Genomic DNA, 25,336 nt, shown 5'->3' on the forward strand with positions numbered 1-25,336 from the left:
GCAATAAAAAAACCTACCGGGAAAAAAAAAAAAAAAAAGCCCTGGGCCAGATGAGTTCGCAGCTAAATTCTACCAGACATACAAAGAAGAGCTGGTATCTATTCTACTGAAACTATTCCAAAATTTAAGGAATAGGGACACCTCCCAACTTCATTCTGTAAAACCAGCATCACCCTGATTCCAAAATCTAGCAAAGACACAATGAAAAAAGAGAACTACAGGCCAATATTTCTGTTGAGCACAGGTGCAAAAATTCTCAACAAAATACTAGCAAAGTGAATTTAACAGCACTTTATTCCTGGAATACAAGATTGGTTCAACGTATGTAAATCAATAAATGTAATTTACCACATAAACAGAATTAAAAACAAAAATCATATGATCATCTGATAGATATGGAAAAAACTTTTGATAAAATCCAAAATCCCTTTATGATTTAAAATAAAAACCCTCAATGAACTAGACATTAAAGGAACCTACCTCAAAAGAATAATAGCCATCTATGACAAAACCACAGCCAGCATCATCCAACATCATATTGAAGCAAAAGCTAGTCAAAACTGGAAGCATTTCTCTTAAGAAGGGGAATGAGACAAGGATGCCTACTCTCTTCACTCCTATTCAACATGGTACTGGAAGTTCTAACCAGAGCAATCAGGCAAGATAAAGACATAAAATGCATCCAAATAGGAAAAGAAGAAGTCAAATTATCTCCCTACAAAACAAACAAACAAACAAACAAACAAAACCACCTAGGAATACATCTAACAAAGAAGTGAAAAATATCTACAGGAAGAACCACAAAACACTGCAGAAAAGAAATAATAGATGACACAAACAAGTGGAAGAACCAATATCATTAAAACAATCATACTGCCCAAAGCAATCTATAAATTCCACACCATTTCTATCAAACTGCAACTGTCATTTGTTATGGAAGTAGAAAAACGTATTCTAAAATTCATCTGGAACCAAAAAAAAGGAGCCCAAATAGCAAACACAATTTTAAACAAAAAGAATGAAGCCAGAAACATCACATTACCTGACTTCAAGCTATACCCTAAGGCTACAGTAACCAAAATAGCATGGTACTGGTACAAAAACAGACAGAACAATGAAACAGAATATGGAAGCCAGAAACAAAGTTGCTTATCTGCAGCCATCCGATCTTTGACAATGTTGCCAAAAATAAGCAATGGAGAAAGGACTTTCTTATTCAATAAGTGGTGCTGGGATAATGAGTATCCATAAGCAGAAGAATGAAACTGGATCCATACCAATCACTATATACAAAAATTATCTCAAGATACATTAAAGATTTAAATGTAAGAATTCAAACTATGAGAATTCTAGAAAAAATCCTGGGAAATACTAGGATTTCTAAATACTAGGAGTAAATCCACGAAAGCAATTGCAACAAAAACAAAAATTGACAAGTGGTAACTAATTAAACTAAGGAGCTTCTGCACAACAAAAGAAATTCAACAGAGTAACAAGCAACCTACAGAATGGGAGAAAATATTCACAAACTACACACCTGACAAAGGTCTAATGTCCAGAATCTATAAGAAACTTAAGCAATTCAATAAGCAAAAACAAATAACCTCATTAAAATTTGGGCAAAAGACATGAACAGACACTTAAAGAAACATACAACTGGCCCCAACACATACAAAAAAGTTCTCAATATCACTAATCATCAGATAAATTTGAATCAAACCAATAATGAAGTCAGGCACAATGGCTCACACCTGTAATGCCAGCACTTCGGAAAGCCAAGGCGGACAGATCACTGGACCCCAGTTTGAGACAAGCTCCACCTCTACAAAAAATTACAAAAACTCCACTTTTACAAAAAAAATACAGAAAAAGTAATATTAGCCAGGCATGGTGGCATGTGCCTGTAGTCCCAGCTACTCAGGGGAATAAGGTTGGAGGATCACCTGAGCCCAGGAGGTCAAGGCTGCAGTGAGCCATGATCACACCACTGCATATCCGCCTGGGTGACAGAGCAAGATCACGTCTCAAAAACAAACAAACAAACAAACAAACAAAAAACCCACCAGTTAGTGGTGAAGCTGCTGAGACAAGGGAAGACTTATACAATGTTGGTAGGGATGTGAATTAGTTGAGCCACTGAGGAAAGCAGTTTGGAGATTTTCCAAAGAGCCTAGAACCACTATTCAACCCACCAATCCCATTACTAGGTATACACCCGAAGGAAAATAAATCATTCTACCAAAAAGACACATGCACTCATGTGTTCATAGCAGCACTGTTCACAATAGCAAAGACATGGAATCAATCTAATTGCCTATCAGTGGTGGATTGGATAAAGAAAATGTAAGATATAGAATACTATGCAGTTATAGAAAAGAATCAAATCATGCTATTTGCAGTACCATAGAGGCAGCTGAAGGCCATTATCTTAAGCAAATTAACACAGAAACAGAAAACTCAATACTGCATGTTCTCACTTATACATGAGAGCTAAACACTGGGTACTCATGGACATAAAGATGGGAACAATCAACACTGGGAACTCTAGAGTGGAGAGCAAGGGAGGGAGGAAAGGCTAAACAAAAACTACTTATTTGGTACTATGATCACTACCTGGGTAATGGGATCATTTGTACTCTAGACCTCAGTATTATGCAATATGCCCATGTAACAATTCTGCACATGTACCCCTGAATCTAAAATACAAGTTGAAGTTATTTAAAAAACAAAAAAATTAAAAAGTAGATTAGTGGAGCAGTTAGTTCAAAATCTAACTCAGAGAAGAATGAGAAATAAATCTTAGTGTGAGTATTGTTGGTACTTGTCAAGAGCAAGGTAAACAGATGCTGTCTAGAATTCAGCATAATCAATGATTACTAGAAAACTAAAAAAAAAAATGTGCTCTAGTTTTCGACAAAGTTAAAGTCTTCCAGATTAACTTTTTTTGGTGAAGCATTTTTGTACATTTAATACTTACATGTTTTACTAAAGCCTTGTGTGCAGTTAGGGATTCAAAATCATAAGACTGAATTCATATTAAGAACCTTATTTTCATATGAGAATAAAGGAATTTTTTGTACATTCAAATGGTAGCTCTTAGGTAATCACCCTGTGCCCAGGTCTATGTGAGATGTTTGTGATTCTTGGAATGAGACAGACAATGGTCTCTACCACTACAGAATTTGCAGTCTAGCATGTTTCCACCATTGTCCTGTCCCATAAACTGTTACCTATGTACAAAATATTAGAAATATGTTCAATGGTGCCTACAGCCTTTTAGCTAGTGATATCGATGTAAGTAAACACGAATCTGTGGACTAGAGGCTGTTCTCAAAGCAGTAATTGTTCAGTAGAATTGAGCTCACTAGACTGTTGTGTTTAAATTTTCCATCTCTCAAAGGGCTCCTAAGACATAGCACCCCTCTTTACTATCTGAATTCTGAAAAATAGAAAATAAAAGACTTACATATCACCTTTACAGCTAAAAAGATCCAAGCTGAGACACATGCTTAGTGTCTTTAACAGAGCTCTAGAATTAGGCCAATTAACTGCCTAATCACAAGTAAAGTGGGGGTCCATGTGGAGGGCTCCTGGTGGATAGCTTCTTCCCCAGAAGAAGTAGGGTAAAGTAAGTAAAGCATGTTCAGTTTATTCTTAAATTTACCGATTTTATAAATCCCTTTACGTTGTAGCGGATGGGTAATGAAGCAGAAAAGCCAGGAATAAAACTACTTGAGCATCCACTGCAAAAACAAAACACCAAGAATAGGGAAATTGCTTTCCCCTAGGAGTATGTACTGAACATATGTGTAATGGTATCAGTTAAAATAATAAGCCATTAGAATAGGACAGTTATTTAAGGTTAAATCTAAGGATGTTTTCATATACTGTTCAATAAGAGGTACTAAAACATATTGTCAATGTATTATCTACCTATAGATTATTTACTTTGTAGATTTAAAAAATAGATAAAAAGTAGATAGTAGTTGATTTTTTAAAGTACCTATTTTTGTAACTCTCCAAGTGATTTTCCCCCCTCCTTTTTAACACCCAATCACCTGATTAAAGTCAGAGAATCTGCATTTAAGTCTTTATCCTGCTCCTCACTAGTTATATATTTTCTCTAGATCTCTATTGTTATCTGTAAAAGTGAAAGGGTGTAAATTAATGACCCACAAAACCCTTCACAACTCTCAAATTCTAGAATTATTGTGGGCCTTCTAGGTACAGCTGATATCTACTTAGGAAACCAAATCTAATTTTATGTTTAGGTAAAGAAATACATGATTACAGGAGATAGTAACTATGTCTCTCCCTTTGAACTTTTCTGGCATTTATAATTTGCAACACACATTTTTTGTACCTTGTTTCTCTAAATTATGTCTCTTTCCTCTCTGCTCAGTTGTTTCCCAACACAATATATGTGCTTTCATTATGCTGTTCCTAGGAGCATAACCTATGACATTGTATAACCCATAGTACATTGTTCTGGGCCCATAGGAAATATATTCAAAGTTAATTCTCTCCTGCTAAATCATTTAAAGATGTTTATTTCTGGGGATTGCTGTTTGCAAACTTGACTCTGACCCTCTGATTGTATTTCTGTTTTTAACAAACTTAGGTTCAAAATAGTTTAATTACAGCACTAATATCAGTAAAGCTGGTAAATGCGAATGCTGAAGACCAAATTTTACATGGTTATTCATGTTGCTGTTTCATTAATATATTGCATTGAGTGTTTTTATTTATTTTTAGTATACTATATGTGTCCATATATGTGCACATATGAATACACAGCAGGTATACATGTTTTTCCTCTGCTTAGAAGTATGCTAATTCAAGAGCTTACCATTTCAATGCCAGAAAAAAGTGAATGTTGTTTTTAAAAGTTAGCAATTTACTCCCATGGTACTCATCACCAAATGTAATATATTGTAATTTTATCATTATAAGTTATACATGTGTAATGATCCAGTGTCTTTTTAAAGGTATGGTGTGGAGCCTCCTGGTTTGATAAAATTGGAAAAAGAGATTGAACAAGAAGAAACACTTTCTGCCCCTTCTCCTTCACCTTCTCCTTCATCAAAGTCTTCTGGAAAAAAGAGTACAGGAAACTTACTGGATGATGCAGTAAGTAAAATCAGTCAGACTTCTTACCAATGGTTAGTCTCTCCTGCACTACAAAACATACTCTGTGCAATCTCATATCAGTCTAATCTTTACCTGTATCAATTTTCTTGAAATTTATTTTAAGCCCATATGAAAAACTTTGTAGTCCTACAATTCATTTTGAGATTCAAAACTGCACTAGTTGTTTAAAATAAAATGTCACTTAATGCTGCAGAACAATATCTAAAACTTTAGAATAATAAGTCAGCTCCCTGAAAATTGTATTTGAAAACATGAAAGTCTCTTTGTCACTGGATTATGAGTCCCCCTTTCACAGATAACAAGTCTGAAAACAAGATCTTGAGGATTGTTAAAGAAGGGAAAGTAAGTATGTGATAGAGAAGATAAGTGCCTTTTATGGACTACCATTGTTTTTCAAGTGCTCTCATATGTGAAAGGCGGGTTCCATCTTGAGGAATGGAAACATAGAAGTTGAGTAACCTGCTGAGGGGAGGGCAGGAGCTTAGATTCCAACAGAGTTTTGTCTAACTCTTCAAGGTCCCTCTACTTAGCAGAGTATTTGAGTCACAATTTTTTGTAGTTAGGAAATGTTTTACCAATGCTCTCAGAATCACAGTAAATTGTTTTTAGGTATAACAGCAAACACAGTGAATTAAAACTCTCAAGGTACCTTGGTTGTCTGTTAAGTAGTTATTGGTTATGAAAAGTGGTGTGCTTGAGTATGTGTATGCATATGCCCTCCACACATATATTTTAAGTGCAAATGTAAAAAATATTAATAAAGGATATAAATCATGAGTGACTGGGATGTTGTTTATGCAAAGTTTGTATTTTGGGAGTTGTTGCTGCTTATGAATTTTATAGAAAATCTCTATGCCAGAGGCATTAGACTGACATATATCTCGCATACATGGAGAGAGTCCTTAGAAACTAGCACCAACCACAATGCCAGCTGTAAAAATAGGCAGAACTGAAAAGGACTGGTTGTCCATAGCTGTGAGTTTCTTCCTCCAGGATATGAGCAGAAAAGAGCTGGGAAAATGGTTCGACACTACAGGATGCAGAAAAAGAGATTTATCTGACTTTTGCTTTTTTCCATGTGACACTATAAACTCTATTGCAGACTTAGATGAGCCAAAATATAACAGTTTGTCCTATAGATTAAGAACCCTCATGTCTTTTAAGGGCAGCAAACATATTAGCTCTTAAAGGTATCTTAACCAGTTTAATTTGGTTTCTTCTGGGTAACTGTTCAATCACTCGGGAACTAAAGAAGAACAGGTAAGACATTTTGATTTAATGCTACTGAAAAGGATTTTAAAATCATATAACTTTATCAAAGAATTGGTCATATACCTTGCTTTTCATAGTATTTCACTTTTATTTTGTAAGGAAATTGAGTAACATTATATTAATAGTAGATAATGGTCTATTGTTTATATATTGATGAGAACATTCTTTCATCTCTGTCAATTATGCTTTTTTGACTAGACTTACTTTAGAGTAAGATGTACCTCTAGTCTTTCTGTTATAAATATATTTCCCTGGGGCAAATATACTTGCTTATAGTCCATTTCCTCTCAGCTATCACCTTCATTCATTTTTTAAAAAAATACCTTAGAGTCAGAGTTCCAGACCACTGAAGAGTATCTGGCTAATGTCCCTCTTAACCTCCTATTGAATGAATTACTGTATCGAATGAATTTTTTTAGTCCTGAAATTATGAGATCGCTTCCTGGAATTTGACACTGTTGACCACTCCATTCTTGAAATGCATCTCCACAACATTTCTGCTACCAGAAGGATCAAACTAAATGCACTTTGGATTTGATTAAAATTATATAGGGTTCCCTATAACATCTAGGGTGAAACCCAAGCTTGTTCACATGTCATATAGTCCATTGCCCTCCATGTTCTGGCCTACTGTGTGTTTTCTGGCTATTTTGTCTGCTGCATTTGTCCCTGCATTTTGATGTAGCCATTGTTGCTTTCTCACCATATTTCTGCCTACTCACCTATCACACTACTTTTAAGCACCTTTCCATCTTTTAAAATTAGGGTTGTGCTAACTCCTATATATTTTTCTGGTATCTCTCATCCCAGGTATACTTGGCAAATTATTCCTTGGTATTCCAAGTATTTGTATATATTTAATGAAGCATTTACAGTATTAGGCACAAATATCCTTTCATCTCAAGGTGCAGACCTTGTACTCAAAGACAAGGACCATATTTTATCGATCTACATCCAGTACCATGTTTGTTGGATAAATTATCAATGTAGCTAATCAAAGTTTAACCTTCTCTCTTATTCTATTTATCCAAATTGGCCACATGCTCTGAAAATGTATGCACCTTTCATTTCTATTGTAACTTTGTAGAGGGAGGAGATGCTGCCACTTGAAGCTATTTCTGTGAACCTAGAAGAAGTAGCTAGGATGATTTTCTTTCTTCACTAGTTTGTCTCATATCTGGCAATCCTTGGGATGGGGAGAAAAAGAAGAGAGGGCAGGAAGGTGGTAGGAAATCTATGAAAAGGATTTCAGAGTTAAACCAATACTCCAGTTCAGAAAAAGAGAGTGAGATAAAGACTTTCCATACAATTGTAAGCCAGTCAGTCAATCCATGATGGTTCTCCCCTACTCCCAAATTGTGTGCTCTCAATTGAGAACAATGGAAGGGATTTCACAGGAACTTTAAACCTTCTTTAAAGTTTACCAGAGTTTAGAACATAACCATCTGCTTAGTTAAAAGTTTTAATCGAATGTAGGAAATATACAATGTGGATATTTCTGTGCCTTTGTCAGCTAGAAAACTATGTTTCACAAGTCTTTAAAATGGCATTTTTCAAGGAATGTGTGATCAAAGACACCATGGTTAAATTAGCTTGAGAAATACAACTTACTATACTCCTTACCTAGAGTCTGGTGATATAGTTTGGCATATCAAAGGCTCTAGTAAGTTCCATAATAAGATCTTGTTTAACCTGGAATCTTCCAAACTTATTTGACCACAGAAGCCTCTTGTTCCTTCATTTTACACTGGAGAAAACTGCATTGAACTATTTGCATTCTGTTTGATAGGTTGTTTTTTTTTTTTACTGAAGTGTTTTATTTCAGGAACAGTGGAACAGAGAGAAAAGCAATTTGAGCTTCACTAACGTTTTAAATCAGAAATTAATATATCTAATATAAAAGGAAATTGTTCCTATAGTAACCGCTTCACTGCGTGTAAGGCATATATAGCAGTTGGGAGTTGAAATTGATGTACCCCAACATGGGTTTTAGAATAGAAATATAAAATAGAGATTGCTTGCAGAGTTTCTGCATTTAGTTAATAATATTGGCTGTTTTTACTCTGGGAAAGCTATTATCTGCCACCTCCAAAAAGAAAAGGAGGAGGAAAAAGAGAAGAGGGGTAAAAAAGGAGGGGAAAAAAACAAGAAATAAAAATAAAAGACAGAAAGCAAAATAAGCAGATCTCTATTAAGTTATTATATCCCAGTGAACAGTTTCAGCAATAACTGCCAGTTTTGAAACCTTCAATGTTTCTTCACATTTCTTTGTTTGATACTTAGGGGAATAGTGGGAAAAAATAGGTGACTCTTTATGTGGAAAATATATCACCTTCTTTAATCAAGATATCATGAAAGAAACACAGTGGTGTCCATTCAGATTAATTTATTCTCCAGATGTCCTGATAGAGTGATTCAGCTGTGATAAAACGGTGGAGTCAGGTTTAGTTCTCCGCTTCGCTGGGCTAGTTCTCACACAATGAGTTGAATACAGTTCTCAGAAATCATTCTTACTTTCTTCCTCTTCTCCATCAACTTCCTCAGTCTGGGGATGAGAGATAGCATAATTCTGAGTAATCAGGCTCCTCTTGAAATCCCATTTCAGCAGAAAACTGGCTGGGTTCCTAGCCAAAAAAGAACACCTGCCAGACTGACTTTTCCCTAGGTAATGTAAGAAGCATAGATGTCATCAGTCACTGTTTACTTAACAATATATTTCCACTAGCCACAGTCTGGCCTTGTTTCTTCCATTTCTGCTTCCACCTCTCATACAACTACAAAAACAGCACTTGATTTTTAAAATCAACTCCATTTTCAAAGCTAGAAAAGCATTAGAGAAGGGCAGGCCACTTGAAAAAATGTTTCTTGTATTTTACTTCATTTGATACCAAGAGTTTCTGTCTTTTGTCTAAGAACACGGAAAAATGGAAATACTTTCCACACAGACTTATGATTGTCATTTTTTAGTGGAGGAACCAGTTGAACATCAATTTACTCTTTGGTTAATTACCACATGGCAGCAAAATTGTGCCAAGCATGATCCTCCTAAAGTTTAGGCCTCAGGCCACGTGCTTTCTTGATGCTGTCAGTCTGATTTTCTTCTGGATGATCAACCCCTTCTCCCAATGCGCCTCCTTTTCTTCATCCTTGCTTTCCTCATGGAAGCCCTTATTTGTGGTGAAAAGAAAAACTGTACCACTTCTAGCAATGGGATAAACATAATTTACATATATATAGACATATTTATATTTAAACATATTTTAAAACACATATAGAAAGAGATACACATAGCAAAAACACTGAAAACAGGAACCATAGACAACATTCATTGGTCCTGTGATCCTACCCTCAGTCCCAGAATGTGATTCTGCATTATTGGAAGGAAATGATATGATCATTATTCAACTTTTGTACATCTTGTTTTATTATCATTGTCCCATTAGAAATAACCTTTCAAAAAATTTCTTAGAACAGAAGGCTATTAGTACTATGAGCCAAGTATAATGAGATAGAACAAACACAGAACACAAAGTAATTGCCCTAATCACTAACTTAATGTTAAGTAGTTTTCTCATTTTTTGATGAAAGCTATTTCTAAGATTCTTTGAATCCATGATTATTTTGTTCCTCTAATTTCCCCCTGTGGCCTGTATAGATTCATGTTCTTATTTATCTATTTAGTCAATGTATATTTAATGAATATCTATTTGCCATTAAGACGTGCTTTATATCAATGATTTTAAAATATAGTGAAATACCATCTTAACTCTAAAGGAACTCAGTCTAGTAAGAAGACATTAAGGTTAATCATTAAATGAGATACAATATGCTATGATAAAAATAAGTACCAAAAGCTATAGGTTTATATGTCAGCAGAATTAGGGACAGCAAAAGGAACTGATGGCAATATATATATTAAAGTTGGTTCTTTTGTTCTTTCCCCCCCAAATAGTGTTGATTCTCTTTGTATACATCCTCATTGAGTCATAATTGCTTATGAGATAAATTTAATTTCAGGGTTTTTTCCTTTTTTTGGTTATTCCTCTAGTGTCTTATGCTTCCATACTTTCTGGAACATTTCTCATTCTAGGAAAAACAAGTTGTTTAATTCCTTTACATTAACATGCAATTGAGTTCATGTTTTACTCTGCACAGTTTTTGCTTAGAAGGCTGTTTAAAGTCAGAAATTGAATTATTTGAAGGAATGATTGCATTTCTTTCGTGACATAAATGTAGACACCATGACATCTTCGTGGAAGAATTTCGGTGAGGAAAATCCAGGCCAATTTCTATATTTGTTCTATCTAGCTTCTAAATGCAGGCTGCACATCATTTACAGCTTTCTGTTTCTTCTGTGGAAACTTTTCCTCAAAACACAGGAGATTATTGTTTTGGGTTGTTTGGTTGGTTGGTTAGTGGAAGAGCAGACAGAGTGGGTGGTTCCCAGTCAGGGAAAACATAAACATTAAATTGTTCCTAAAATCATGGGCTATATCATCTTCTAGTAATCACAACTATTCATAAGCTTTGTGCACATATCATTTAGATTATGTATTTTTAAAAGAGTGGAAGAATAGATATAACAGGGATGAAAATCTGATATTCAGGCATCGATTACATAGAACACACATAAGCTGTAAAACATGGTCAAAGAAGTAGGGTTTGATAGGTAGGAATTACTGAGATGGAATGAGTTGCAGGGTAAATCTGAGTAAATGAGATTAATTCTTAGAGAAAATCTTAGAGTTCAAAATAAGGTGAAACAATAGTCTCATTTAAAAAAACAACAACAACTTGTTAAATTCACTCTCAATTTATTCTGAAACTGGGTAAAATTAATTAAAATTATACTGAAGTAACATAAACTCTATGTTAACATACTTTATATTCTAGTTTTCAACGGGTTGACCTTGACAACCCAATGTACGTGGTCTTTTCAGTTCTCCAAAAGCAGGAACCCAGCTGATTATTTATATTCTATATTTTCAGTTGATTTCCTGCTCATTATCCTCCAGTCTCATCACTGTCATTAGCTAGCTTATGCCTTAGTGCAGTCATTTGCCTTCGGATGTCTTTGGGACCTGAACTTTACATAGTTACGATTTAATGTGATATTCCTAGCTCACATGATGTCCATAGATAAAGAACAAGTTTAAAGTCATTAAGGGTTCAGCGGCCGTGGAGTCTTTGGAGCAAATTAACATAAATGCAACCTAATTAAGAAGAATGAATTTGCCTGCTCTTCTATTTCAGGTGAAACGAATTTCTGAAGATCCTCCTTGCAAATGCCCAAACAAGTTCTGTGTGGAGCGGCTCTCCCAAGGAAGATACCGAGTGGGAGAGAAGATCCTTTTCATTAGGGTAAAGTTTTACTTTTCACTTATTTTGTTCTTTATGGGAACATTCAGAATTTGAGTTAGGGGAAATATGACAGATAAGAGCAGGAACTTCCATATGGTGCTACATTTAAAGATATATGGTACGAATTTTTTTTTTTTTAAGTAGCATACATTATAATGTTCTACTGAAGGCTGAATAGAACTGTTTTCTCTTTGTACATATACCAAAACACATACACACCAAAGACAGGTGGAGATCAAATAGAATGAAGAAGCCTTTCCATTTGTGTTCTGTTTTGCTAAGAATCAAGATAATTTAATCTCTCAAAGCAAGTTTGTGACTTTTACTAAGACCAATAATTCTTTTTTTAAAAAAAATAAGAAAATGAAAAATAGCGATACATTCCTAGAACTCGGCAGTTGAAAATAAAAGTAATTTTCTGCTTTATGATTTAGTCATTTCTAAAGGAACAGAGGTTGTGATTTTTTTTAAAAAAGCTATATTCTTTCTTTAGTTGAAAAAGTTAAAAAATATCCTGTTTTGTAGAACACAATGATTTGAATACATACATCTAGTACCAGCAATGTGTATTCTCACAATACTCAAATCTGCAATGACTCTGTTGAAATTTTGCCCTTGTAAAGTTTTCTTAATTTCTACTTTTGACCAAAATTTATTTGTATAACAGGTCTTTTTAAAGACTCTGCAACATGTAGTTGAAAAAAGAAAATTTAATCATAATTTTAGCCTTAAAATATAATGTTAATGATTTTGAATTTTAATCTAAATTTAGATTAGTGTTTACTAATATATTTCTTAATTTTCCAGGAAATAATTGCTGTTCTGCTTTGGAATAGCAGCAAAAATGGTATAACAATGTGTTATTATTAGGGGTATGAGACAGATCTGGGTAGATGGCCTCACTAGGAAAGGCAGTTGTCTGAGTTGCTTATTGTTTTTTTCTTCTTTATTGCAAAGATAGCATACATATTTTGTTAAGTCAAACTGCCTGCTATCACGTTAGTACGTTAAATAATAGTGATCTAGAATCTCCACAGATGTGTTTAAATTTTACCAGGTTGACGTTTCTCAATTGATAATCAGTCTCCTTTAGAATATTAGGCTCCAGAGCTTAGAATCAAAACATAGAGAATCATTTGTTTAAACAGTTATTCCTTTTTGCAATAAAAGCGTTAATAAAACACATGCTTAATAAATTATATACTGCTCCCTCCAATGTAACCTATTATCTTCAGTCAAAATATATATATTACATATGTTTATTTGCATCTGAGCTTTCACATGCAAATTTAGTCATTTGTCAAAGACTTTAATGTCCACATTTATGAATAACATGTTTTTATAGTCTTTACTATATAAGACAGGTTTTTCATTGTTCTATTTTTGTTTTCAAGAAATATTTATCTTTTGATTAAATCTATTCATGCATTATTTATAGAGAAATTGAGATTTGCTATACTGAAAAAAATTGTATCAAATTTCTTAGGGATATTAATTTAATATCAACTGATACATAAGAACATATTGTGCACACTCAGTTTCTTACTTCTAATGTTCCAGGTGAACCTACAATAAGAGTTAACTGTGATGTGGTTATTCACTGATTAGCCCAGCAAGTTATGGCATCATGCTATTATGACATGTTTTAGAATAGTGTCTTAATGAACTTTAATCATTTATTCGCTTGATTTTTGTACTATCCACATACAATTTTACTATTTTTATAACATTTCCCTCTAAAATGAAATTTTTTTAAAATTTAATTTTTAATAAAGATAAATTTCTATCACTGCCTAAATTACAAACCAAAACTTTTTGTCAAAAAAAGAGAAAACATTCTTGAACATATGTTGATTGAAATACTTATCCTTTGGCTTGTCATGAGTTCGTTTCCACCCTGAAGGAGTAACGTGATTCAAAAAAGACTTCTCTCTATGTGTCTGGTTGTCCGTGGAGGCTTAAAAATTAAAATTTCATAGGCAGGTCACATGTGCCTTGAATTGCATATGTTTCCCTATTTCCTCCTCTGTGTTAATTAGAAAAACTAAAAATGTCTCCTTGATGTGCATATGCATATGCTAGTACTTTCGATTTGTGGTAGGGATTGTCATTCTACTCCAACTCATTGTAAGAAACTGGCAGTTACTACTCAAAAAACCTCATAGGTATTGAATTGGTTTTCAAATGATCATATGGTTGTCACTGCTAATGTTTTAACTGTATTTCCTTGAACACCTGGATTAAGTAGTAAGTGCCTATAGTCAAATTCTCACACATACTAGGTGAACAACTGCCTCATAGTGTCTTCACTGCAGTTCTTGCATTTCTTAAGTTTACATGTTTCACATGGGCATATTTTAAACTTTGTCACATCTTTTTAGAGGCTGCCTAATATGGTCATATTGACTGGCAATATTTATGTATATTATTCTATAAAATATACATACGATGACATATACATTTTGTCTTAACATTTGTCCCCTAGTTAGCTGTTCACCCTGAGAGCAGCAGTGTATTCATGTGGTCATAATGGACATGCCAAATGCAAAGAACAATTCAGAGTCACTTAAGGTGAACAGAGAAACTGTTCACCTTTACTTAAAGATAAAACAATTATCAGAACACTAACTCAGTAAGAATTATTCCTTAGAAAGTCATAGATATGCTGAGCATGGTGGCTCACGCCTGTAGTCCCAGCACTTTGGGAGGCCGAGGCGGGTGTATCACTTGAGGTCAGGAGTTTGAGACCAGCCTGACCAACATGGAGAAACCCCGTTTCTATTAAAAATACAAAATTAGCCGGGCTTGGTGGCGCATGCCTGTAATTCCAGCTACTTGGAAAGCTGAGGCAGGAGAATCACTTGAAGCCTGGAGGTGGAGGTTGTGGTGAGCCAAGATCATGCCATTACACTCCAGCCTGGACAACAAGAGCAAAACTCCATCTCAAAAAAAGAAACAAATAAAATAAAATAAAATAAAATCATAGTCTTTTGATAAGCCTGTGCCTAACACAGTTAACTCTTGACTGATGCTTAACTAAGCCAGAGTTAACAATTCCATTGCTAAACACCTTACAAGGTTTGTTGACAATAACTACTTTATGTGTCAATTTATGATTATGTATGTATATGAACGTATCTTCCCTATACATTCAAACAGATACAGTAATAACAACTATGAATGAAAAAAATAAGAATGACTGCAAATTTCAAAGGAAGACTCAGGAAGATATTTTCTGCAGAGAATATCTTTACTAAGCATATGTCTTGTCTATGGATTTCTGGAAACCAATGTATGAATAAATACTTCACATACATGGCTATCTAATGTGTACTCATGTATTAATAGAGTCATGGATGTACTTTTGTAGACAGACTTGTTTATGTTCATATTTCTCCATTTACAGGTGAGGATTAACCCATGCCTAAATATTAAGAATCCTTTAGTACAAAGAAAAACCTCTGAGGATTTAGGCAAATATCCTAATAATCCATTGCCAAATGGGAATTTTTTTTGTTTCCAGCTTATGAAAACGAATTTGTCAAAGCCAGATTTTTGCCCTGTGCTTTCCAAAGAGCAACTTTTTTTTTTGAACTATCAAATGCAGCTAATTTTTATCTGTATTGTGTACATGCAAATATACTCTCCTCCAAGATGTAAATATTTCAGTTATTTTTCAGGGACTTTGAATTTGGACAGCGATGATAAAACCTTGCTAATTTCTGCAGTAATAGAGATTTGGATTATTCCCGTTCAATCATAATACATATTTCTGAAATGTAAATAGGTGGATCTCGGGACTAATGTCTTGATTTCAGGGAGAAGAGAATTTTCTCTTGTTCATATGTTTATGCAGTCAGTTGGTATTTATATAGGCTTCAAGTATCAAGAAGTCACTTGGCAATACAAATCCGAATGAGCCTGTAAAAAGGGACTTCAGAAATATGTCTTAGATGCAGTAATAATGTCTGTGTTATTTGACTTATCAATTCCAATTTGATGGCTATGTTCTACCTTAGTACTCCAAGTTGGAATGCAGTCCTGCGATCTCAGCTCACTGCAACCTCCACTTCCCAGGTTCAAGTGATTCTTGTGACTCAACCTCCCAAGTAACTGGAGTTACAGATGTGTGCCACCACACCCAACTAATATTTTTCTTTTTTTTAGTATTTTAAGTAGAGATAGGATTTCACCGTGTTGGCCAGGCTGGTTTCGAATTCTTGGCCTCAAGTGATCCGCCTGCCTTGGCCTCCCAAAGTGCTGGGATTACAGGCATGAGCCACCGCACTCAGCCTCTTCCAACAGTAATTTTTAAAATGGCCACAGATTAACAGCATCGGCATCATCTGAAAACTTGTTAGAATTGCAAATCATTGGGGCTCCCCCAAGACTTACTAAATCAGAAACTCTGAGGGCAGGGCCCAGCCACCTGTGTTTTAATAAGTCCTCCAGGTGGTTCATATGTGTCCTGAAGTTTGAAAATCACTTTAGAACAATATATAGGAAGGGATTCAGTGCGCCAACAGCACAACTCTATATCATTTGCATGCCTGATCATGAAAGAATATTAGCAGTCAGGTGCTAAAAATGATCATTTTGAAGACTTTTATATATTGTTGGAAGGAAATGCTTAAGATGTCATTGTAAGTGAAAAAATAGGCTTTTAAATTATATTTACATATAAAATAACTTTGTGTAGAAATGATTAGCATAGAGACAAAGAAAACGGTAAACATAGAAAATAGTTTTTATTTGTCAAGGACATGGAATTATGATTGAGTGATTTTTTTCTGTTCTGCAAATTTCTGATCATTTAAAAAATGTGAACTCTTTAGGATAAACCAGCAACCAGATACAGTTAAAAATTTGAGAATAAATTAAAAGCCCTCTGAAAGTTGTCAGGTTAATTAGCAGACTGCTCATTTGAATGGTCCTTTTGCTGAGCTTCCTATCTTCTGGAAAAGGGTGGGGAGGTTTTTTGGAGTCATGGTATTATTTAGACTACAGAGAATTATTGCATATTATTGTGAACTTGTAGCATATTTTTCGTTAGATGAAGCTGTCTTCCTTTACTATTTTCTCTCTCCGTTTTGGAAACTGATGCTGTTTAGGATTAGCACCTGGAAATACGCAAATGTTTACTGTCTGGATAATATGCCTTGTCTTTCCTTATCTTTGCAGACCCTATCAGTGATCTACATACTCAGATTTTTCTCTACTAATCATTACAATTTTAACCATTTGGTGTTCCATTCATTTAGGGCTCAGTTTTTAGTGACAGGAAAATAACCTAATATGATAAACTTATCTGTGCTAATTTATGAAATGGATGCAGACAGCCCTGGTGAATAGAACATCTATGGGATAAGGTCTTCACACTTAACTAAGCTGCTCTAATGTTCTGATAATAAAAATTTCTGACAAAGTAGCAGCCAGTGGGGTCACATGTTGTGAGGTAGATGACATTTTGTGCTTCTTGGTTTGCTCACTAATGTAATGAATACTTTTTTACTTAATTGCAATTTATCACTACCCTGATATTATACTTTAGAGTTGTTCAGAGTGTGTTCCCAAGAATACTAGTTCCAGAAGATGTTCAAAAATATTATTTGTAAAGAAAACTTAACATGGTTAAGAGTTGAAACAGCTTTCTTTAATTGCTCTTATTTACTGATAATTGCCTTTGTTAGCCTGAATCAGAACACTTGATATATCTCATTATAACCTCCCAAACTTGTGTGGAAAATTTTGTTGCCATTTTCGTTTTACAGATGGGGAAACTGAGACACTGAGGTTGAGTAACTTCTCAAAGTTCTAAGGTAATAAGCATTAGAAGTGGGCACTAAACCCTGGCAGCCTAACTCCTAAATTTATACTCTTTACCACTAAACAGTATTGATCACTTTACCTGGAATTTCTTGGATAGTTCAAAATACTAATGTAATTTGTAAGCTCCTAGAAGGAAATATATTGTTCAGCATTTTCCAAATGTATTTAACCATAGAAATAGTCTCCCTCCCACCTTTCTTTCCCCCCAGATCATCTTCCTGTGCTAGGAGGTCATGAAAACATAGTTTGAGAAAGACTGTCAATTGAAGCAAGTGGAATAATTTGTAACATAGAATTTATATTGAAAGTTTTCCACATCTTGCCACAGTTAAAACTCATATATTTTTAAGGTATTAAGGAATATTTAATTTGTACTCATTTTTACCTTCAAATTCCATTTGGAAATGATTTTCAAGGACATGACTGGAAAACCTTTAAAGAAAAGACGGCTAAAATTTAATAAGGATCATTTGTTCCAGACATTTTACCAGCTGCTTTATGTTTATATTTATATCACAGGATTCTTTCTAAACCATACAGCTTGGAAATTGTTTTTATCTTTTTGTTACAGGTGAAAAAATAAAGTCTTAGAGAAGTTCTTAAGTAAGTAGTAAAATAAATAAAAGTCAAAGCCCTGACTTGCCAAACCTACAACACATTCCTCTCTAAGCTGCTGCCTGTGGCATGTCCATTAAATGCACATATATTATTCAAAAGGCTAGTCCTCTAAAAATAATCAACACAACTCAAAATCATTTGCATGTCTGATCATGAAAGAATATTAGCAGTTAGGTGCTAAAAATGATCATTTTGAAGACTTTTATGTATTGTTGGAAGGAAATGCTTAAGATGTCATTGTAAGTAAAAAAGGCTTTTAAATTATATTTACGTATAAAATAACTTTGTGTAGAAATATATTTTTTATAATATATTTTATAATATATTTCATGCTCAACTATAGTAAAGTATTTTTACACCATTTTTACTTTAAAAGTATTCAGTATCCAAAGGGCATTCAATTGCATAATCAATAGTGCCTAATATAAAGATACATAATATATTTGCCTGACTATATTATGACAGGATAAAACATATAATAATATTTTTGTTACTGTATGATGGACACTGTATAAAATGCTTTATGTGGTCTATCTCCTTAATAGGCAAAATTAACTAGAATTCTATAATAAGACATATTATTGTCCATCCTAATATATTTTCAATACACATCAGAAGATAATTCTCCCATATTGCTCGTATAGTCTTGTTGAGTCTTCTCTTGCTAATTGTAGTTTTTTTTTAAAGTATATTGGTATTATTTCAAGATATTTTCATAGCAGAACTTCACAGTTGAGTAAAATAATATGAAATTCCATACTGATGCTCCAGTGGCTTAAGGGTACTTTTCTAGTTAAGAAATATGAGTACTTCAGAGGCTTAAAGAAACGACAATGAATAATTTAATTGGAAGTCAGCAAAGGGATTTGAAATGTTACAGCGTTACCTCCTTTGTACTACTTTTAAATTAAATCATCACCGATCAATAGAAAGGTCACACACATTGTTATTGACTCTGTGTAATTTCTTCCTCAGCATAAAAATTCTTCAGGATTATGCCTGTGTGGTAAAAATCAACTCTCTGAAACAAACCAAGCAAGAGAGGCACCAGAGCTCGGTTGCTATAGCAACTGAACTTGGCAATGTCTTCTGGGACTTGCTCTAAGGAAAGGTCCATGATAGAGAGTGAAATTACGTTCTTTTTTGCTCTTATGACACATGCTGATTTACTGTGAGTAAAACGTAGCATGGTTCAAATTTCATATTTTTCCTAGTGATGAAAAATGGGCTGTTGTGTGAAAATGTAAAGGAGTTTTAAACAACTAGCAAGGAAGTTAAAACCTCCATTTATCCTTAGTGGAAATGCTGCAGAAGCAGCCATTACTCAGCAGCTGAAAGTCAACAATTCATTAAAACACACACACACACACACACACACACACACACACAAGTCATCTAATTTAGCAATGTATGAGAACAATGAATACAATTTTAAAATTATATTAATGCCTAGATTTGTTTCTAGGGGGAAAATATGGCTGTGTTTGCTTCTGAGGTATATAAAATCTCGACATTTATAGTGCTGTAAGCCATAGTAAGAGAAATATGAGTGCTATTAATACATGAATATTTCCAAACTCAGTTTTCCCAACTGCCTCAAAACTAAACACTAATTCAGGAAATGCAAGTAATAGTATTTTAAATGTGTTCAAATGCTTTTAGCTTTTAATTCTTTTATGTTTTTGCTTCACTAAAGACACTCTCATTTGTTTTGTCATCCATTGATGACACTTTGGTAAAATGTATCTCAAAGGACTTTGCAGATATTGATAAATACTCTTAACCTATAGTGTCTAAGAAAGGCATATGTTTTAGATAAATGCAATTTAAGTAATAACTAACCATTGCTGTAAATAATTCAGGTAATTTTTTTTTTTTTCTGAGAGTTACCCTTTCAGGTTGAAAACCTTTAAAAAAATCTTAAAATTCAAAACAAACTTTGTCAAGAATTGCACCCTGAAACTACATCCATTTTTTTAAAAAAAGCAAGAAAGATAATGAAATTTGGTATTTATTACAATAGTTAAAAGTAATGGCAAAAACCGCAATTACTTTTACACCAACCTAATAATACATCTGGGCAGTTTTCTATATTCTAAATTAAGTTAGATAACTCATTTCTTCTTCCACTGACATATTAAATGTGAAAAACAGTAAATAAATAGAAGCTCAAAACCAAAAATTATTCTTCATTAAAAACTTACCACTATTGGCCATTTAGCCAATAGTGAGTAGATTTTTCAATAGTGTCTACCTTCACTTGCCCTGATAAGCATTCTTACTCATCTCCAACTCAGTTAGCAAGGTTTTCTGTGGTTTTAAGTTGTACAATACACATGCCACCTTACTTTAGTTTGAATAATTTTCTTTTGCCGTTATGCTGTATCTAGAATCAATGTACAATTGCTTTTTCATTGGCCACAAATCAAAATTATATAAACTAAAGGAAGCATTGAAAAGTCAAATGACTTCACTGAAAAAACTACACAGCTTCTATAATCTGCATTCGGATTTCTACATTGCTATGACCTTCCTTCCATTAAGATAAATTTGTTCCATATATGTGTATTTTATACCTAGTGATGTGTGTGTATATATATGTGTGTATGTATATATTATACAGATAGACACACACCTCCATACACACACAAAAAATACAGAAATACATGTGTGTATAGTGAAAAGCAACAACATAGTAGAGAGTTGAACTGGTTCAATGATTTGGCATTTTAACTGATTTTAACAGGGATCTCAGGTTGATTTTTCTATAACTGAAATTGAAATCCCAACTTAAAAATGTTGTGGAAAAATCCTATATTTGTATATACATTTACTACATTAGGCCATTATCGTATTGCTATAAAGAAATACCTGAGATTGACCGGGGGCAGTGGCTCACGCCTGTAATCCGAGCACTTTGGGAGGATGAGGCGGGCAGATCATAAGGTCAGGAGATCGAGACCATCCTGGCTAACACGGTGAAACCCTGTCTCTACTAAAAATACAAAAAATTAGCCAGGTATGGTAGTGGGCACCCGTAGTCCCAGCTACCCGGGAGACTGAGGCAGGAGAATGGAGTGAACCCGGGAGGCAGAGCTTGCAGTGAGCCGAGATCGCACCACTGCATTCCAGCCTAGGCGCCAGAGAGAGACGAAAGAAAGGAAAGAAAGGAAGGAAGGAGGAGGAGGAGGAGAGAGAGAGAGACCTGAGACTGAGTAATTATAAAGAATATAGATTTAATTGGCTCACGGTTCTGCAGGCTGTACAGAAAGCGACATCTGCTTCGCAGGAGGCCTCAGGAAGTTTCTACTCATCGTGGAAGAAAAAGAGGGAGCAGGCACTTCACACGGTGAAAGTGGGAACACGAGAGAGTGGGAGGGGAGGTGCCACACACTTTTAAATGACCAAATCTTCTGTGAACTCAGCGATAACTCACTTATCATCAAAGGGATGGTCCAAGCCATTCATGAGGTATCTGCCCCCATCATGCTCCCACCATGTCCTGGCTTCAACATTGGGGATTACATTTCAGCATGAGACATGGGTGGGAGATAAATATCTAAACTGTATCATATACTATTTAACACTCACCAAATACTTTCTGGGTATCTGATGTCTAAGTGCTTTCCTTGGATTTTTTTTTTCAACTCTCACAACTCTTTGAGGTAGGCACTGTTGTTATCCTAATAGTAACAATAAGGAAATTAAGGGTTAGAGAGTTAATTGCTTGTCAGAGATTACACAGTTAGTAAACGTCAAAGACTTTATTTGAATTTCATGTATCTGATGTCAGAGCCCACAGTTTTAATTATGTGCTATTCATTCCATTTCAGACCACATAGACATTTGGCATGTCATTTTGTAAGTATTACTGCTCAACTTTTAAAATCCATTAGTAATTTACCTATACTCGATGCATGGCTCCTAGTTTGCTTATTCCTTTGCCTTTGTGCTTTGGCAAAACAAGGAATTTAACAGCCAATCCCTATTCTAGAGTCAAAAAAATGAAACAAAACAAAACAAAAAAAGCACTCAGGAAACAGAATCTTACAAAGCAGCCTCAATAACAACAACAACATAAACTAGAAAACCCAAGAATAGTTCAGTAGTTCAGTATAGTTGTTGATTTTCTTTTCTTTACTTGAAAAGTCTTCCAGAAAAAAAATTTATTCTAGGAATAAAGAAACTAAGGAACATTTACAATTTACTACAAATATAAACTTATATTTATGGCCTTTGGTCAGTCAAGATGAAATCCTCTTAATTTCATTAGGTATGGAAGGATTTTCTGAGCATGCTATGGTATAGCATAGAGATGAATTTGCATTTTGTATCGTTTACTTTTATTAAAGGGTCTAAACTAAACATATGACCAAGTGCAAGCTGAAAACGTTGGCATAGCAACTAATGCTTTGAAAGCAAGTTTCCTAAAATTAAGCGTCAAGTAATTTTTACATAACATTTTTTCTTAACTGTTTTTGTCTTGTTTCTTGATAGCAATACAGATATCTTTCTTTTGTATTGTTTGTAAAGTACTTTCATTTTACACATTATCTCAATTTAGCTTCATTAGTACTCTATGACAAAAATTAGTGTGATTGTTAATTTATAAAACTTATGGATGAGGAAATTGCAGCTAACAGAAATTTAGTAATTTTCCTAAAGTAATCTTGTTAGTAAGTGATTGATCCAGGTTTAATTATATTATGAAAATTTTATATCTAAATTTTATATGATTTAAACTTCACACAATAAAATTTCCTTTTGAAGTTTTTTTTTTTTTAACTTTATGTAGGTGAAAATAGTTGTTCACTGTGTTTTTGATTTTGGCATTGTTTTCCTTAAATTACAAAGTAAACAACACATAGTAATGTCTACTCGCAATGTTTGTAAGATTTTTCTTGTATCTTTTTGTAGACACCCTGACAAGAATATTTCTTGGTTTATATGTTCTATACTGATATGTGAATGATTTTTTTGCAAAGGGGAAAGAAATGAAATAATTATGCACAATGCGTTTTGTTATTGAATAATTGATGTCTTCTAGTTGCCAAAGAAAAAAAACCTGTGAAATAACTGTCATATAAATTGTCTATAGTTCTCCCATGGGCTCAAGTTGCATAAGTAGGATGTAGCTAGATTCATTAAGAAATATGCTTTGCACGTGTGGCCATTTTGAGTTTGTGTTGAACATAGTCAAGCGTGGTGGAAATGCTGCTGTTACAAGATTCACTATGATAAATTAGGACCATTTAGTGCTATCTTTTTCATAAACTTAGTGAGTTAAGTTTCTACATGACTGGTCGTTTTAGAGCTTGCCTTGCATTTCCCTTTAATACTTGACATTTTGAATTTCACCTCCTCAGTAAAAACACATAATCTTGGTCCTGGACCCAGCAGGCACCTCCTTCATCTAAACGGCCAGTCCTTCCATTGCAAGAGGTTTACTGATTCACATTCAACTTTTAGTTCACTGAAACGGTGTATTAACATTTTCATTTGAAGGCTCGGTGTACAGTGTTCCATGACATAGTCTGCCATCTTGTTAGAAGTAGAATAAGATCTTAAGGAGCTCTTTATGTAGGTTTTTGGAGGAGCAGTGTGTGAAAATTTGGGTTACATGTTGTCCTAAAGATATATTATTCGGCCGGGCGCAGTGGCTCAAGCCTGTAATCCCAGCACTTTGGGAGGCCGAGACGAGTGGATCACAAGGTCAGGAGATCGAGACCATACTGGCTAACACAGTGAAACCCCGTCTCTACTAAAAAAAAAAAACACAAAAAACTAGCCGGGCGAGGTGGCGGGCGCCTGTAGTCCCAGCTACTCGGGAGGCTGAGACAGGAGAATGGCTAAAACTGGGAGGCGGAGCTTGCAGTGAGCTGAGATCCGGCCACTGCACTCCAGCCTGGGCGACAGAGCGAGACTCCGTCTCAAAAAAAAAAAAAAAAAAGATATATTATTCAATTTTCTTTATAAAGAAATTCCAGATGTTATTAAAACAACAACAAAGCAGAATGACAACAAAAACCCTGGCAAGTTATTTAATGGCATTTTGTCTATTTCTTTAAACAAACACCAGCAATAAGAAATCACTACATCAAGGTGTTATTCATCTCCCAATTGTAGCTTTCTTTTACATCACTATCTCTTTTACACACCAGCTTTTCATGCCAGCTTCTAATCTCCCAGCCCCACACTCACACCTTGCCCTTCAAACACTCTTGCCAATTATGGAAAACTGCCTTCTCTCTAGCAAGTTTTAAGGGACTACAAACTCCGTGGGAACAAATTATTTGAGACTTCACCTTGTAATGGGCTTCCTGACCTTTTGTTGTTGTTGCTAAACCAACCTATCCAACGTTTTATTAGTTCCCTTTCTCAGAAACTGATGCCTTGGTTCACAGTCTCTAACTTTCACTCTCAAATAGTTCATTTATCATATTTTTCCTAAAATCTAGGTTCATAGACTATAGGGGAATGCAGAGACGATTGAATAGTCTATGTAAGATCTCATTTAAAGGCAGATGAAGGGCAGGTCTTATTTCAAATTTGTCTTCTAACTTTTGCATTAGGCATAAGGTCTCTAAGAATTTCGTTCCAGAACTGTAACATGCAGACAAAGTAACACATTAATTTGTCATCATCTACCAATGTGTTATGCATGCTAATGTTACTCAGTCCCGGACTCTATTTTGATAATCATGCTAAGATCTTAAGGAACTCTTTATGTTCCTAATGAGGTCCAGGGTTAATAGAAAAAGTATGGAAACTCCTATGGTACACAATTTTATTCACATCACATTGCCTGTCCATCTGGTAGGACTTAACCTAAGGTGGGCTTTAGCATTGCCCAGGGAGGCACTTTGAACCACAAGATATGTATCACAAAACTCCTCTCCCATGCTGATGTTTACAAAACACCTTCATACCTCCTACTATTTCTCTAACAACCTACAGTCAACATGACAAGCAGGTAGGGGCATGCATTCTAAGGAGCACAGCAAGGAATAACATGTCCAACCTTGAAGATCTTATTTATCTCTTGTATTTCCCCAACATCTTGTAACAAAAATAAATCTACCAATAAGTACTGAAAGAATTCCAG

At 34.6% G+C, this 25,336-nt stretch overlaps 1 protein-coding gene across 2 annotated transcripts in view; it reads left to right on the forward strand.

Annotated features, from left to right (window-relative positions):
* Positions 1-25,336, forward strand: part of GAS2 (growth arrest-specific 2) — a 139,176-nt gene that overhangs the window by 70,795 nt on the left and 43,045 nt on the right. For both annotated transcript variants that reach the window (XM_011937512.1, XM_011937513.1), the window contains exons 6-7: positions 4,989-5,130; positions 11,677-11,784. In XM_011937512.1, coding sequence (XP_011792902.1) covers positions 4,989-5,130; positions 11,677-11,784 — 250 coding nt within the window. The remainder of the gene's footprint in view (positions 1-4,988; positions 5,131-11,676; positions 11,785-25,336) is intronic.

Source organism: Colobus angolensis, unplaced genomic scaffold, assembly GCF_000951035.1.
Source record: "Colobus angolensis palliatus isolate OR3802 unplaced genomic scaffold, Cang.pa_1.0 Scaffold164, whole genome shotgun sequence".
NCBI lineage: Eukaryota > Metazoa > Chordata > Mammalia > Primates > Cercopithecidae > Colobus > Colobus angolensis.